Genomic DNA, 15,587 nt, shown 5'->3' on the forward strand with positions numbered 1-15,587 from the left:
GATTTAGATGGCTAATCTAATGTTTCTAAAAGTCACATTGTTGCTTGGTAACACAGTGCAGACCTATCAAAGTATTCTGTGGTTACTGCTGCTTTAACACACAACTGTAGTGAAACTTTTGGCAACAGCTAAAGCAGCCATAATGTTTGCGGTGAATCATTTGTATACGAGTGGAACGAATTACTCCAAAAAACAAAACACCTGAGAATCTTAAATTCCATGGTATGTTGATCTGTGAATGTGTAGAATCTCAGGTATGATTAATAGAGACTCGCAAGTAGCTTGTCATATCAGATTTTACCAGAGTTTTAGCCAGGTACAGTGTGTCATAACATCTCAGTGTAATGTATTTCTAATGCCAGCTGCGGGACAGACACAAGTTAAGTTAGTGTCTGTCTGCTCCAGCTGTCTTTATAAAGACTTTCCTTTGGCCGAGAGCTTTTCTGTTCTGTGGTAGGCCTTTGTCCCTGCACATTTCCTGTCATCTCCTCCGGCATAACAGCTTAACCCACAATGGCGTCATGACAGCACAGTATACAGTACAGCGCCCGCTTCATTTCCATTAGCGCTGTGACTCAGGCTCCTTATTGTTTGTCTGCGAGCACAGAGGTTAATGTCAAGTTACTCAGCAGATCTGATGTTTGAGCGGAGGCTGCTCCCTCCAACGGAGACGGAGTGTTTTCTCCTGCGTGGGGAAGCACTCCATTGTCATGCCATGCCACGTCCTCATTAGCATGCATGACATGCAGGAATTCGCTGGAGAACATTTGCATAAATTAGCCCTCTCTTCTACGGAGGCGAAAGGCCGATGTAAGCGAGGAGCAGTGGGTGAGAGTGATTTAGGGAGGAGAGGGGAGGATGGTGTAGTATTGCTCAGCCTGTTTATGAAAGGATCTTTGGCAGGCTTCCTAAATATGTCATGCGAATTGTCCGGCTCTGTGATTGGCCGCAGCTTATAATTTCCTGCCCTGTAATGGTATCGCCTGTCCACTCCAGATGCAGAGCAGGGCTCTTTTAGCCCAAAATGGCCCCAATCTGTCATGTTGATGAATTTGTCTCTTTGTCTTAACTCATACACTAAGTGCTGCAAACAGCTGAAAAGCTTCAAACGTCATGGCAGGCAGCTAATGACCAGGAAACACTCTGTGTATCCTCCCTGTCCTCCTCTTCTTCCTCTAACAGTTTGTTTCCTACGCTGTGACCATCTCCCTTCCTCTCTCATTTTCCTCTGCTCTGCTCCGTCCATCCTCCCTCTCTATTTACCCGCTCCCTCCCTCCATCCTGTGTTGCTCCCTTAACGCTTTCCTTCATTAGGCGGCTGTGCTGGTTGTAACAGTGGAGTAATCACATATGGTGCAGGGCACACATAAAGATGCGCTCCCGCAGGCAGCAGCTGCTGATACTAGCTGAAAATAGATCCCTGGTACGCTCAGCACTTTTCCTCCAGCAGCTTTGCTGTTTATCAGCAGCCCTGGATGCAGCCGGCCGGCCGCCTAGCCTCATTTAAGCCACCACCGCCTCACCATTACAGCCTGCGTGGCTCCATCTACTGCTACTAACTGTGCGTGTGTGGCCAAGGGCAGTTATTTGAGTGTGCACTTGCACAGGTTGTTAGAATGTTTGTTTGGTTCTTGCTTCGGTGCTGTAGATGTTAATAAAAAAGATGGTGCAAAATACAGTGCATTGGATCTACAAAAATATAGTTTAACTAAAGAAGTCAGATTGATTAAAAATAGAATGAATGCTGTTGAAGGTTCCATTGTTTCCTGTTAGTCTGTGTTCTTCATTTAAACCCTTTAATGTAAAACTCTTTTACTTCAGAAATAAAAAAATGAAACATGGCAGAGCTGCAGCTGTTAGTTAATTAGTTGCCAGCTATTTTGATTTTTGATTAATCGTTTTAGTTTTTTTCAATTGAAAATGTCTAACATTTGCTGCTTCCACCTTCTTAAATTTGAGGATTTGCTGCATTTCTTTGTCATTTATGACAGTAAATGAAGAGTCTTTGGGTTTTGAACTGTCAGTTGGACAAAAGAAGACATTTGAAGATATCATTTGCACTCTGGGAAAACTGTGATGAGCATTTTCCCAATGTTTTGACATTTTATAGACTAAATGATCAATCTGATAACCATTAAAATAATCTGCAGGTTAATCAGTAATAAAAATAATTGTTTTTTGCAAGCCTAGAGGGTAAACACAATAAACTACAGTGTTTCTAAATAATAAAAGTCATGATTTGCCTGTTAATTATCAATCAGTCAAAAGCAGGAGCTATTGGTCCATATAATATAACATATAATACAGACAGTTTTCATGCGTAAATAATACAAAATCTTAATTATTTACAAATCTGAATAATTGGCCTTGGTTTTTATGGTTTGGTTGTGTGGTTAATACAGAATGAAGCATGATGAGGGGAATAGATTTTTGCTCTTGCCAACATTTTTTTTTTTTTTTTTTTTTAAAAAGTCGCACAGCGAAAGCATATTCAGAGAGAGCATGAAGCAAGAATTTTCTTTTTGTCTTAATTGCACAAACTTAGTGCTGGACTGTTTGTGCAGTCTCGTAAGTGTGTGTGTGTGTGTGTGTGTGTGTGTGTGTGTGTGTGTGTGTGTGTGTGTGTGTGTGTGTGTGTGTGTGAGAGAGAGAGAGAGAGAGAGAGAGAGAGAGAGAGAGAGAGAGAGAGAGAGAGAGAGACAGATCTCAGAACTCGGCAGGAGACTCCACTCCTTTTTGTGACTCTCCACCAGTCTCCCTCCTTTTTCCTCTTGTCATCTCATGAATCATGGAAGTATGATATCAGGAAAGTCATAAAGCCACAGGAAAGGAATTTTTCAAGTCTCAGGATGAAACATCCTCAGCTCATTTAGATGCATCTTCACCTAAATTTCACCCTCCAGAGCAAATTTGCATCTGTTTGCACTGACGGCAGCCATATTGATATGAAGTAGTTGTATAAACACAGGTGTTACTAATGATACTAATTAAGGTCCTGTTCCATTTAGTGTAGCAGAGCCTTTCCAGTGAGCCAACATGAACATCAGCAGCACCCTGACTTCCTGAATGGAACAGAACCTTAATTAGCATCATTGCTAACACCTGTTTTTACTATTTCATGTTAAACAGCTGCTCTGAAAAAGGTCTGTTGCATTGTGAAGATGGCTTCCCTTCTTATTTGAGCTCTCAACTCCGCATGTGCTCAAAAGCAATGAAAAAACAGAAAAGTGTAAAAATATACACATCTGGAGAATGAGAAGTGTATAAATCCAAATCCTTAGAAGCCTGTCTGTAGATTGACAAAGAGAAAAAAAAATCACCTGCCTGTTTGGGCTTTCACCGTTTGTAGGGAGGTCAAGGAGCACCGCCCAAAGAAAAGTCATTATCAGGCATTATTCACTAGAATGTTGCCTTTTTCTTTGCACACAAAGATCAGTTGATTCATTGTGAAGTCTTCGTCAAGTCTGAGAAAACAAGCCTGATGATGTCATCAGCTTGCGCCTGGAGACTAAACAGAAAACATGCGTTGAAAACTGGACTCATGGACGTACCTGAGTGATCCAAGTTCCAGAAAGTCAGACAATTGAGATGGACATACTGTTGTAAAAACTTGTGCAATATTGTTTAAATAATGCATTACGCACTATTTTGAACATACAAACACTGTAGCAACATGTCCACTGATAGAGGCTGGACAGTGCTGTGTTTAATATTTAAAGTTCCTTTCACTGTCTGAGTCAGAAATCCTCCAGGTGAAATTTCTGACTGGGAACTTGGAATTCCCAGCTTCCCAGTTCCAGTGGAGTGCACCGTGATATGAGGGTAGTTGATGTAATGAAAAGCTGCTATTGGTTGCATTATGGGATATGCAGGATCCACTATTTTGGGACACTGACCCATATAAGAGACTAATGCTGCATTCCACACCCAAGTTGACCACGTTCCAGTTCCAACTTATGTTGATGTGTGGAGCAGCCATCTTGGATTTTGAGGTTGGGTGGGTGAGGCTCATCCGACTTGGAAATCTGACTTCAGAGGGTATACCAGTTTTAATTTCCAACTGGGATCATGGAAATTCCTTCCCACTTCAAACTGAATGCACCAAAAGACGAGGGCGTTTATTAGGCAAGTTGCAAGTTAGAAGTCAATAGTTCCAAGACTTCCAATCGACTTCCAATTTAAATGCATCCCAACGCGTCTACTCAGGAAAACATGGATGCTAGCAGCAAACTCCATTGCACTTTCCTGTGTAGGAGGTTGTTTTTTCTGACTTCCAGAGCAATGGATTGCAACATAATGACAAAGGCGTTCTTGGTTGCATCTGGGAAATATAGGATCCAACTTTTGGGTAGATTGACCCATGTAGGGACAAACAGTCAGCATATTAGTGCTTCTGCTGCATGGATTTCAACTATTCTTGTTCTAATCTGTGTATCAAAAGTCACCCAGTTTTCTGTACATTTTAAGAGTAAATCTCCAGGGTATTCCTTTAATGTAGAAATATAAATATTGAATTTATTAAAGTCATTAAGCTCATTAAACTGGCTACATGATTAGAAGATAAAAGACCAGTCAGGAACCTAAAGGGTGCTTACAGCATGTCATCATACAATGTATAGTGAAAAATAGCATGAGATATTGCCTACAGAAATGTTTGTTTACGTGTGTGTGTGAGTGTGTGTGTGTGTCCATTTTCCAGAGCAGTGTTGCAGCAGTAGTGTAGTGGATGTGCTGTGCTCATCAGAAGAGCGGATAGTCCAGTCAAAGCCTCTACCCTCCCCCCAATCCGTCACACTCACACACACACACTCCCACCCACCCACTTACTCTGGCGCAGGCGTGCGCACACACACACATACACACACACACACACACCATCCCCCCTCACAGATATGGAGTCAGCAGCTTCCTCTTAACAATGACTGATATGCCCGTTGCTGTTGGACTGTCTGTTAGCCAGAGCTCACTGCAAGGTGCTTTAGACCAGAGGCATGCTGGGAGGCTGCAGCCTTAACACAAGAAGGATGGGGCTTCCTCTGCTAGGACCAGCTGGAGTGCACCCTGCAGTTTAAATTAAGTGTTTGCATAGTCCCATCATCACACAACACATTATAACTATATGCAAACATGTGCATTTAGGGCATATCACACATCTGTTAAGACTGGTGCTGGTATGATATATTATATGACAGCAACAAAGAAATTCAGCAGATGTGTATTAACATGAGAATTAAGATTTAAGCCAAAAATCTGACAAACACATCTAATAATACAAGTGTAGGTTTGCATTGCTTTTCATAGTATCATTGATCAAATGTGGTCTCCACTGCATTGGCAGCGTGTGTAACAGAGCTACAAAGTAGTGACTTTAAAAACCCATCTGGGAAATATTTCAAGCTGTCACAGGCCAGCTGAAAGAAATATGACAGAAAGATATGACATCTGTTGTTGTCGAGAAGAAGTGCCTCACTTCACACTGCTGCGATAACATTATGAAATGTAAGAAAGGCATCTATTTATAGATTTTCAAGAGAGACTCACAGATATGTTGGCCTCTAATAATGAACTGCGGTTAATGGAAGAAAACAATGTGTAATGGAGGGATAAATGGATGTTTACATACTAGGGTAGTACAATTAATCCCAATTGCAATAAAATCACTAAATGGCCAACTGCAACATCCAAATCACAGAGCCAGAACCAGATCGCAATTTTTGGAAAAAAAAATAAATAAATTATGTGAGAAAACATCATTATAATGAGGTACTGTAGTGCTGCAGAGATGACCTGGCCTAAAAATCTTGTTCTCCAGATGAAAGAAAACATGTTTGTTTGGTTCAGACCTCTATAAATATCACATCATCGCAAATTTAATAGTTTTTAATGTGAAAATTGTTCTGTAAAATTGATAATTTCCACTAATTGTATTGCAATTTCAGTCAAAATAATCACAATATGATTTTTTTTTACCAAATTGTGCAGCCTTACTGCAGATCTAAGTTATTTAACATGTATATGTGAGCTCCTAGATACATCACATGGGGTTTATCCTGATATGATAACTTTGACTAATCATATTCTATGGCCTCCACAGTCATCAGATTACAAAACAAAACCCATATTATGGATCATCATGTTGTGCCATGTTTCCACTGCATGGTTCAGATCTGCTCAGCTCGACTCAAAGTGCTTGTGGTACCAGGTACTTTTCTCAATTTTGTTTTCCACTGCAGATAGTAACCCCTCATTGAAGGCAGGATTCTTTGATGGGATATAAACACAGGAACAAAGGAGGAATTCTTTCGTGTTGAGATCCTTTCATTGGCAGGCAAACAGAGGAACACCTGCACTTTGGGGCTGCCTTCTTTTAAATCTGGGTCAAGTAAATAAAAAGTGACAATTCTAGCGATCTCCAGTGTTTTCACTCCACTATTTAGTATCAGCTCACTTGGAACCTTACCTAAGGTGATACCCTAAAAGGGACATGTACTGTCCACCACTATTGATAATGGAAAGCCAAAGGAGAGTGGCTAGAGTTGAGTCAAGCCACACCGTGCAGTGGAAACACAGCATTAGATGGAGCTTTCCATCAGCATCATCAAAACAACAAATTAGCCAATACTGTCCAAGAATAGTGAGCTCCAGAGACTTAGAGAATCTATATATCTATATACATTAAAAATCAAACACTGTAAAAACACTTTTTAAAATGCATGAAATAGCAAGTCTTAGAACTGTTTTCTAAAGGTAATCTTCATAGTAGAGGATCATAAGAAAAATTCACACAAGGTTAGAAATGAGCCCTGTCAATTCCGAGAATGAAAGTATTAATAATCTATTTATATCAAATGTGTGTCACTGCATTACATCATCTTTGTAGTGGTTAAAATTGAAAGCAAACTAACTGAACTATAGTGGGTAACACTTTATTTGAATGTTTTAGCATAATGACTGACATGACAGTCATAACCATGACACATACCTGTCTGGAACATGAAGGAGTCTTTTAAGAATGTTTATGACTGTTGTCATTAAGTGTCATTCAGTCATTTATGTCATTTTTAATGCAGAGTTGACATTGTTTGAGGTGTTAAGTGTCTGAGATGTATGACAAGTCCAAAATCTACAGTTGTACTTGACATCAAGGAAAATATTCATTACACTGTTATAAAAGCATTTGAGAGTGTGATATCATTTAACATCATCTTTATGACAAGTCTGAAAGTCCAAGTCTGTGTAGTAGTAGGAAAATATTCATGTCACAGTTATAATTGGTTTCACAAAGGCCAATGTCAAAACCAGCCCCATGTGACAGTATAATGTAATGTTAACACACTGAGCTAAATGGTTTCTTTATGTTTTATAATAAGGCCTGCTATGGCATGTTAATGACATTGACTGGTTATGTTGCCTTGGTTAATGTCAAGATGTCATAACAAAAATATTGGCAGGTTATATTGCCTTGGTTAATGTCAAGTTGTCATAACAAAGACATTGACAGGTTATGTAGTCTTGGTTAATTTAAAGTTGTCATAACAAAGACTTTGACAGGTTATGTACCCGTGGTTAATGTGAAGTTGTCATAATAAAGACATGATAGATTTTGTAACCTTGGTTAATGTCAAGTTGTCGTAACAAAAGCTGTGACAGGTTATGTTGTCTTGGTTAGTGTGAAGTTGTCATAACAACATCTCAAACAGTGACTGAATGACCTTTAATGGCAACATTCATAAGCATTTATAAAGTATATGTACATGCCTGAGGTCATGTCATGGTTATAACAGTGTCGTATCAGTCACCCCTTCAAATTGTAGTATAACACTACAATGTAGCCAGATTCAGGGTATTTTAGCAACTTGTGGGGAGTTTTGACATATTGACAAGTGATACCTGTATTTTCTAGACTCAGTATATCTTAATTAGACTTTTTTAGGCCAATCAGTGATTTAAGAAGTGAAGAAAGATGTGGGATTTGGTTGAAAGATTCAGAAGAAGCTCATGAGTTAAAAAAAAAAATACTTTTTCCATCCTCACAGGAGTTAAGAATTGTGAATTTCCCTACCAGAATATTACTTCTGGCAGTGTAGCAAATGGTTTGAAACTGCATTTGGGCCTTGATGCTTGGAAATGAAATGTACAGTTAATGTAATAGAACAGTTAACTTTATAAATAAAATATGAAAAATCTAAGTAAATAAAACTACTCTTTATTTTGCCTGTTATTTATATTGTCAGGGAAGATGTATGCTGTATAAAGACGGTGCAGTATGAATGTCAGTGTGAGCTGGAGGCAGTTGCAGATAGTATCATCTGACCACAGTTAAATCCAGATTCCGTTTAGTACAGTTGTTCTGACACATAATCTTGCAGATCATTGAGTTTCGCTGAAAGTCAAGATGGGTGTTTTACAATTTAAAGCTCTAATTCTCATATCTGTTCTTTAATCACATAATCCCCATCTGTATTTTGGGGTCATGTTCCATTCAAATTGGCACAGACACATCCTCCATTGTGCTGTTGAGTTCTGAGCCTCTGGCATGTATTATCTCTAATTTCACACTGAATATTTTGGAAAGTGAAGGAGGAAGAAGTCAATAAAGTCTTGGCTCTGTTAGGTTTAAACCTCTAAACAACAAAAAAGCAGCAACCTAATGCACATGTTTATTCATCTTCCTGAAAATCCACACAGCCAGATGATTTAATACAGCCTTAGACTCACTCGGATGACCTCAAGCTATTTTTTACTGACATATTTGTGTTTCCTCGTGCATACTGCTTAGTTGTTTTTCCAGGCGGAAAAATCCACAGAGTAAATTCTGTGGTTTTTGAAGCTTGATTACTTAGGAGGGAAAATCCTGTTTTACAAGCGGGGTGTCTGGCAGAGACCGTTGGACCTCTGGAAGCTGCTGCAGTGCTCAAACTGTGTATACCGTTCCACCTAGAGTAATTCATCTTCTCGTTTTCCCCAACAAAGGCAGCAAAACAATCAGTAAACAGTGGGCTCATTAAAACCACATTGTGCTGCTCATCCCCTACATCTGTGAGCTTCTGTTAAGTCTTGTAAGAAAGACTTTACATCACTCAGCCTGTGAAAAGGTGCTTTGTAGAGCAAACAATATGGTTCGACATTCAAAGTGAACCCATTGTAATTGCGTTTGTGAGCGCACCTTTTCCCTGTGTGTGGTTTGATTGCATTCCCCCGAAGCACCCAACAGTAATTTGTTTGTCACTAGAGAATGAACCAGGATAAAGCTGCAGGGATTGGGTGCTAGAGCCTGAGTAAAGTGATGAACGCAACCTAGTGTGAACCTCACGCTGATCTCCAAACAGCAGACAAGCCCGGCATTAAAGCCGGCTCCTCTGGCTCCTTTCTCCCGTCTGTGTGCTCAGTGACAACAGCAGCAGAGGGCGGCCTGGACTTCTGCAGGCTCAGGAGTTTACCTAATTATCTGGCATTAAGTCTAAATGGAAGGCTTCCCTCTATCATCCCGCGCCACATGGCCACAACGGGGATAAGCCGTGGTCTTACAAACCATTAGGCTTTACAAGCACTTGACCTGAGGATGCAGGGCACTGACACAGAAAGTGAGGCTGCGGGACTGTGCCCCGAGCAGAGCACTGACAGTACAGAGCACTGCAGGACACGCTCATGAAGTTGTGAATATGTTGGAGGCAGACTTAAATCTGTAATATGCGACATTTCTATATCAGCATGTCTTAAAAACAACTAGACATATGTTAGATATTTTGTTGAGTTGTATACTTGCATTATCCCACATTTCCAACAATGTTCAAATGCAGAGAAATCTGTTATTTATTCAAGGTAATGTGTATTTCCTGTTAGCTTTTGCCAGCTAGTTGCTCGTCACTATAACTTTTGTGATTAGTTGGGTATGTCAGAGAGGAAGGAGGTTCTGACTAAATATAACACGAGCAAAACTTTGATATTACCTCATCTATGACTATTATTTCTGTCTGAGTCATGTCAGATAGATTTTTTATCAGCTATTGTGGTTGTCTAAAAGGAAAGGAGAAAAAAACTCCCATGATGCTTCGCCACTACATCATCAAGCTACATCATCTCAAGTAGAAAGAAAGTAGCTCCTGTACATTCTAAAGTAGTTCTGGTGTATTCTAGTGCAGAAAGAAAGTAGTTCCTACATGAAACTACTCACAACAAGTGGTGATAGGTTATGATTTTTGGAAAGAGTGGAAACACTGGTTTAGAATTTCTCAAATGTATTTTTTGGGAGCTTTGAGCACCACAAGCCCAGTGCCATTTTGTCCCATTATATTGGAGAGAAGGCAGACATCTCTATGGCTAATATGTCCCAAACCATGCAGCTCACACCACAACTATCTAGATGGATAAATAGCACTACAGGCCAGGGGAAAAAATATGTATTTTTAGATTTTGGAGGTCACCTGTCTTTTTAATGTAAGAGAGACCCCCAGTGGCAGAATTTACAGATTGTTTGTTAAAACACTTTGTTCGCAGAGTCTGCAGCTCTCTGTCAAGTGCCAAAAGCTTGCATGGAATGTGTGGTTGGATTCATGATCTTGTTTGCTTATACCTTGATCAAACAGTTGCAGATTCAGACCATTTTATTTAGGCTGCTTGTGTTTAAACAGTATTTATCTCATAAGGACTTTGACATCTTATTAAAAGAAGTGTGTCTTGTGTAAGGTATCAAGAAGGATTACTTTGGTATCAGTATCAAAGCACTTGAAACTGATACCAAATCTCAGCACTGAGGCTAAAACAAGGAAACAGGCCTTGGGTCTAACACTGAACATGCCACAAAGATCTTTGCTGATTCTTTTTTTAAGGATTACGATGACCAACATGTAACTGAACAAATATAAAGCAGCACTTGTCCTCAGACATTTTACCTCAAGTAAGTAAGTGTTTTATAAATACAAAGCAATGACAGGAGTTGGTAAAGGCAAAACCAGTGATATGACCACAGAGCAGACAGTGGTAGGCTGCTGGAATGTCCCACAGGTTGTTATTATGAACATGAGGCTGGACACACAACCTGCCAACATCCCCGGAGCACCAGTTCTTATTTACTGCTGTATAGAATGTTCAGTGCTGACCTGATAAAAAGATTAACCGGTACTTTACAGTGTTTGTTTATGGTCGCTGGAGCTGTCGGGTTGTCTCACCACACTCCAAGTGCTCTGAACAATGGCTGTGCTGATGGTAATGCTGGCAATTTCCCTGTTTTTTTGCAGGTCACTGCCAGGGGATTCGCCCCATTGTTGCAGTTTGCCTACACTGCTAAGCTGTTACTCAGCAGAGAAAACATCCAGGAGGTCATCCGCTGTGCCGAATTCCTGCGCATGCACAACCTCGAGGACTCATGCTTTCGCTTCCTGGAAGCTCAGCTGCGCAGCGAGGAGGACGGCTTGCTGCTCTGCCACAAGGTGGCGGCGGAGGTGAACAACTCAGAGGATGAGAGCATGCAGTCAGAGGTGGAAAGGCCCACCTCCCCAAGGGCACGGCGATGTCCCGACGCCCTCACCTCCTTTCGACACCCTGACGATGATCGGTTAGCGATGGCTGTCCCCAGTAACTTCGTGGATGGCCGGCTGGACTTTGATCGGCACGGAGCCTCAGACCTGCCACGATGCCCCAAGTACAGGAAATACCAGTGGGCTTGCAACAAGCACAATAATGACACCTCCTCAGACACCAGTACCTCAGGTTTTCCAAGCACATTAAAGGAGAGCAGCATTAGTGGGGCAGTGCCGAGTCAGGGCAGGGTGCCTTTGACCCAGATCAAAGTTGAACCACAGGCAGACGAAGAGGCCATCTCATTGTGCCTGTCAGGAGACGAGCAGGACGTCAGGGATAAGGACAGTGTGACAACCATGGAGATGGATAACCCAATATCTGTGGAAAGAACCAAGAGAACCAAGTCCCCTTCCTGCCTCCGAGCCTTCTTCAAGAAAGGGGTGGACCTCCCCAGTCTGCCCAACACATCACAGCAGCTATTTGCCAACAGACTTGTCTGCCCCCAGGACAAAGGAAACTCTCAGGGAGATCATAAAAAAGACTTCAGGCCTTTCCCTGGGGAGCTAGGCCTGTCTGTTACATCCCCAAAGGACATGGACGGTTTCCCTGCAGGGTTGTCCCTCAAGTCCGCTTCCTGCGATGGGGTCTGCAAACAGGAAGTTGAGCTAGACCGCCGTAGTGTCATATTTTCCTCAGGGGCCTGCAACCGTCTGGGTACCCCAGCGCATTCCTACCCCGGTGGGAACTCTTTGGAGATGGAGCTCACTGAGCACATGCCAAAGGGCGTGTGGGCTGGAGCCAGCCAGTCCCTCCCCACCTCCCAGACCTACTCTCCCAGCACCACCTCCTCTGAGCCCCCGATCCTGTGCCGCCCACGACCTAACACCAGCTGCCCAGTGCCAATCAAAGTGTGCCCTCGCTCGCCGCCTTGTGAGACACGCACCAGAACTTCCAGCTCCTGCTCCTCGTACTCCTACGCGGAGGACGGCAGCGGAGGCTCTCCCTGCAGCCTGCCCCAATTTGAGTTCTCCTCCTCGCCGTGCTCCAACGTGGCGCGCTGCCTCAATGTGGACCAGCAGGAGCAGAGCGTGGGAGGGGACACCCTTTTTAACCAAGTGCGGCCCAAGATCAAATGTGAGCAGTCCTACGGCACCAACTCCAGCGATGAGTCGGGCTCCTTCTCAGAGGGAGACAGCGAGTCCTGTCACGTACAAGAGCGAGGGCCAGAGGTGAGTGTAAAACATTGTCTTTCACATGTAACACACAATGTAGCCATCACACTCAACTCCACAATGGCTAATTATATCGCAGTGGCCTGCTCTCCAGGTCTGCATTGGCAGTCATTAAATCATCATGTAATTGAAGCAAGAGTGTTCAGCGCAAGATTTACAGCACCACCAAAGGGCACAGATGTGCTTTGATATTATTAATCTGCTTTATGCTCTGCTGGAGATCTGTGTAATGAGTCTGAGTATGTGAGCCCAAAATGCACAAGGACTGTCTAAATGCAGGAGTCTGGTTTTAAGACTGTGACTGGCTGATCATCTTAGCAGAGAGTAGAGAGGCACTGCAGGCGATTGAGAGGTCAGGATTCTCCCAGGGTGGAAATGCCCTCTGAAGTGATTCCCTCTGGCTCAATCTTTCCCCCTGCCTGTGCCAACTAGCCTAACTAGCTCGTTTTATCCCAGCAGAAACAGTGACATCCATAATCCGCCTGTAATATTCATATGCTAATTCTCAGCGTAGCCTAGCTTGACATCACTGATCTATCAACAATTAGCTGTGATGTTCAGCCGCAGTGAAGGTGCACGCTGGGTCGCAAAGGGATTACAACCAGTACATTACAGCAGCCATGTGTTATGGCCATAAAGTTTTAATTGCGGCTGCAGCGGGTTGAACGTGAGTGGGCGAGAGTTCATCTCAGCCTCATGACGGGACTCTAACGCAGCTCGACAGTGCTGACAAGGATGAATAGCCAATCCTCTAATCATCCTCCCCTAATCCACCTGGGCAGACGTCCTCCAAGCTGCAGACTAGACGACTGTTGTTGTTTACGGGTAAAGATCAGTGAGGGACGCTGTAATTCACAGATGGAGCACGGTGCAGGTGTAATAACACCGGAATGAGCGTGTTTCACACCTGAGGGGAAAGTGAAAGACAATAAAATCAATTCACAAAGAATAGTTTTGCTTCCTGAAGCGCTGCTGTTTGCTCACTTTAATGATTCAAATTTCCATCTGCAGCTCAGGCCTGACATGCTGTTGTTGTTGCTGGTTAAAGTCTTTTATCTCCAAAATGCCTCAGATACAGTGAAAACCTCTTATAATGATCAAAATGTATCATTAGAAGCAGATAATTATTTTGTCTTTCTCTTTATTTCTCATGCAGATTATCATCTAATTGACATTTGTATATTTATCACATGAATATAAACTGCTCAACTGCTCAGCCTCCCAGAATCCCTCAAACCAGCCTATGGAAACTTTGAAATTGTCCTCTCCCAGGCTCAGTTCTCCTGTCTTCTCCCTCACTAATGGCCCGCTCAAGGGCATTATCAATCCACTTGACAAGGGTGGCTCTAGCTACAGGCATTTTCCCCGTGTTAAAGGGTGACACAGTAGTTAATTTTCACTCCTGTCCCGTCCCGTTGCCATATGACAGAGTAAAAAGAAAACCCTGTCCCATCCTGCTCCAGTCACGTCCACATACAGTACGTCAGGCACTGGTCAGGTATCTGTAACCAGACACCAGCACAGACTAGAGAGAATAAAAAAAAAAAAATTAAAAAAGACAACAGGACTGGCGTTATGTTCAAAATAAAGAAAGCATTTATTCATACTAGAACTGCCTAGATATAAAAAACTGACCTGTTGTTATTATGCTTCCCACTCCTGCCCACTCCTGTTGACTTTTTTCCCATCCCAGTCCCGTGATGAAAAGTAAAAAAGCAGGATTCCTGCAGGACATAGAAGTCTTCATCATGAGCAGATTGTTTCTACTTGTTGAAGTTAAGGTAGCCTGAGGAGCACCAAGTTTTGCTGCTGTAACTCACTGGCTCATTTTCAGACAGTGTCATAAGTTTCAGGGAGACTGTGTTTTTCATCGGGAGATAATGACTTTCTTTTTCAGGTCATGTGCATCTGGCTTCTTACCAGCCCCCAGGTTCTTCCAACTCCAAGCAGGCGGATTAGCACATGGCATGGAAGTAACATTTAAAAAAGACAGAATTAACTTGCATTAACCCCCCCCCCCCATCTGTTGTCATGTATGAAAACAGCCAAAATGAACCCTGTAAGCAGAGTACTTGATTACTGTAAGTTAATTCTGTCCCAGACTTTTTGATGCTGATATTAGGGAGTAGAAAAATTAAATATCGCTTTAATACAATACAGCTGATATTTCTTATACTATATTTCTTCTTATACATAATTAGGGATGCACAATCTGGATTTTTTTTTCAACTGATAATTACCTGCTTCTTAAGGCTGACACCGATATGATAACCAAACATTTTTGTGTTTTAAAAAGCAGTTCATAAAATGTAGTGAATGACATGTGAAGGTAAGAAAGGCTCAGCTGTAATGAGCAAAGATGGATGATTTAATATTCCGCATCTTACTGACATCACATTACAACAAAAACAAAGAACAACTCAGACTCTTCAAAATTATTTTTTCAAGTAAAGTACATTAAAAAAAACTTAAAACAAACAAACACACTTTGGCTTTTATAGAGTATTTTTCCTAAGAAGTCAATCTGTTAGTATAGCTGATATTTATTGGCTCATATATGCTGTTACTGATATAGACTGATATTTATTCATATATATATTTTTTGCAATGATCCCTTAAAATTCTTTAACAAAAATATGTGATGAATCCAGTATATTTTACAGTTTAACAGTACAGTACAGTAAACTTTAACCAGTAGTTTTTAATAAGTATACTTTTATACAATTATACAATTAAACTATAAATGAAAAAACACAAATAGAGCAAAATGTATGCATATATTAAACCTGAATTAAGAAAAAGAAAGAATCAAATACAGTACAGACTCTTTTTTTA

General features: G+C 41.6%; 1 protein-coding gene across 2 annotated transcripts in view; it reads left to right on the plus strand.

The window, feature by feature from the left end:
* The window catches only part of bach2b (BACH transcriptional regulator 2b), a 137,165-nt gene that overhangs the window by 101,180 nt on the left and 20,398 nt on the right, over window positions 1–15,587 (plus strand). For both annotated transcript variants that reach the window (XM_084737316.1, XM_084737317.1), the window contains one exon: window positions 11,238–12,749. In XM_084737316.1, the coding sequence (XP_084593442.1) occupies window positions 11,238–12,749 (1,512 nt within the window). The remainder of the gene's footprint in view (window positions 1–11,237; window positions 12,750–15,587) is intronic.

The sequence above is a fragment of the Lutjanus erythropterus genome, chromosome 15 (assembly GCF_056507025.1).
Source record: "Lutjanus erythropterus isolate fLutEry1 chromosome 15, fLutEry1.hap2, whole genome shotgun sequence".
Lineage (NCBI taxonomy): Eukaryota > Metazoa > Chordata > Actinopteri > Lutjaniformes > Lutjanidae > Lutjanus > Lutjanus erythropterus.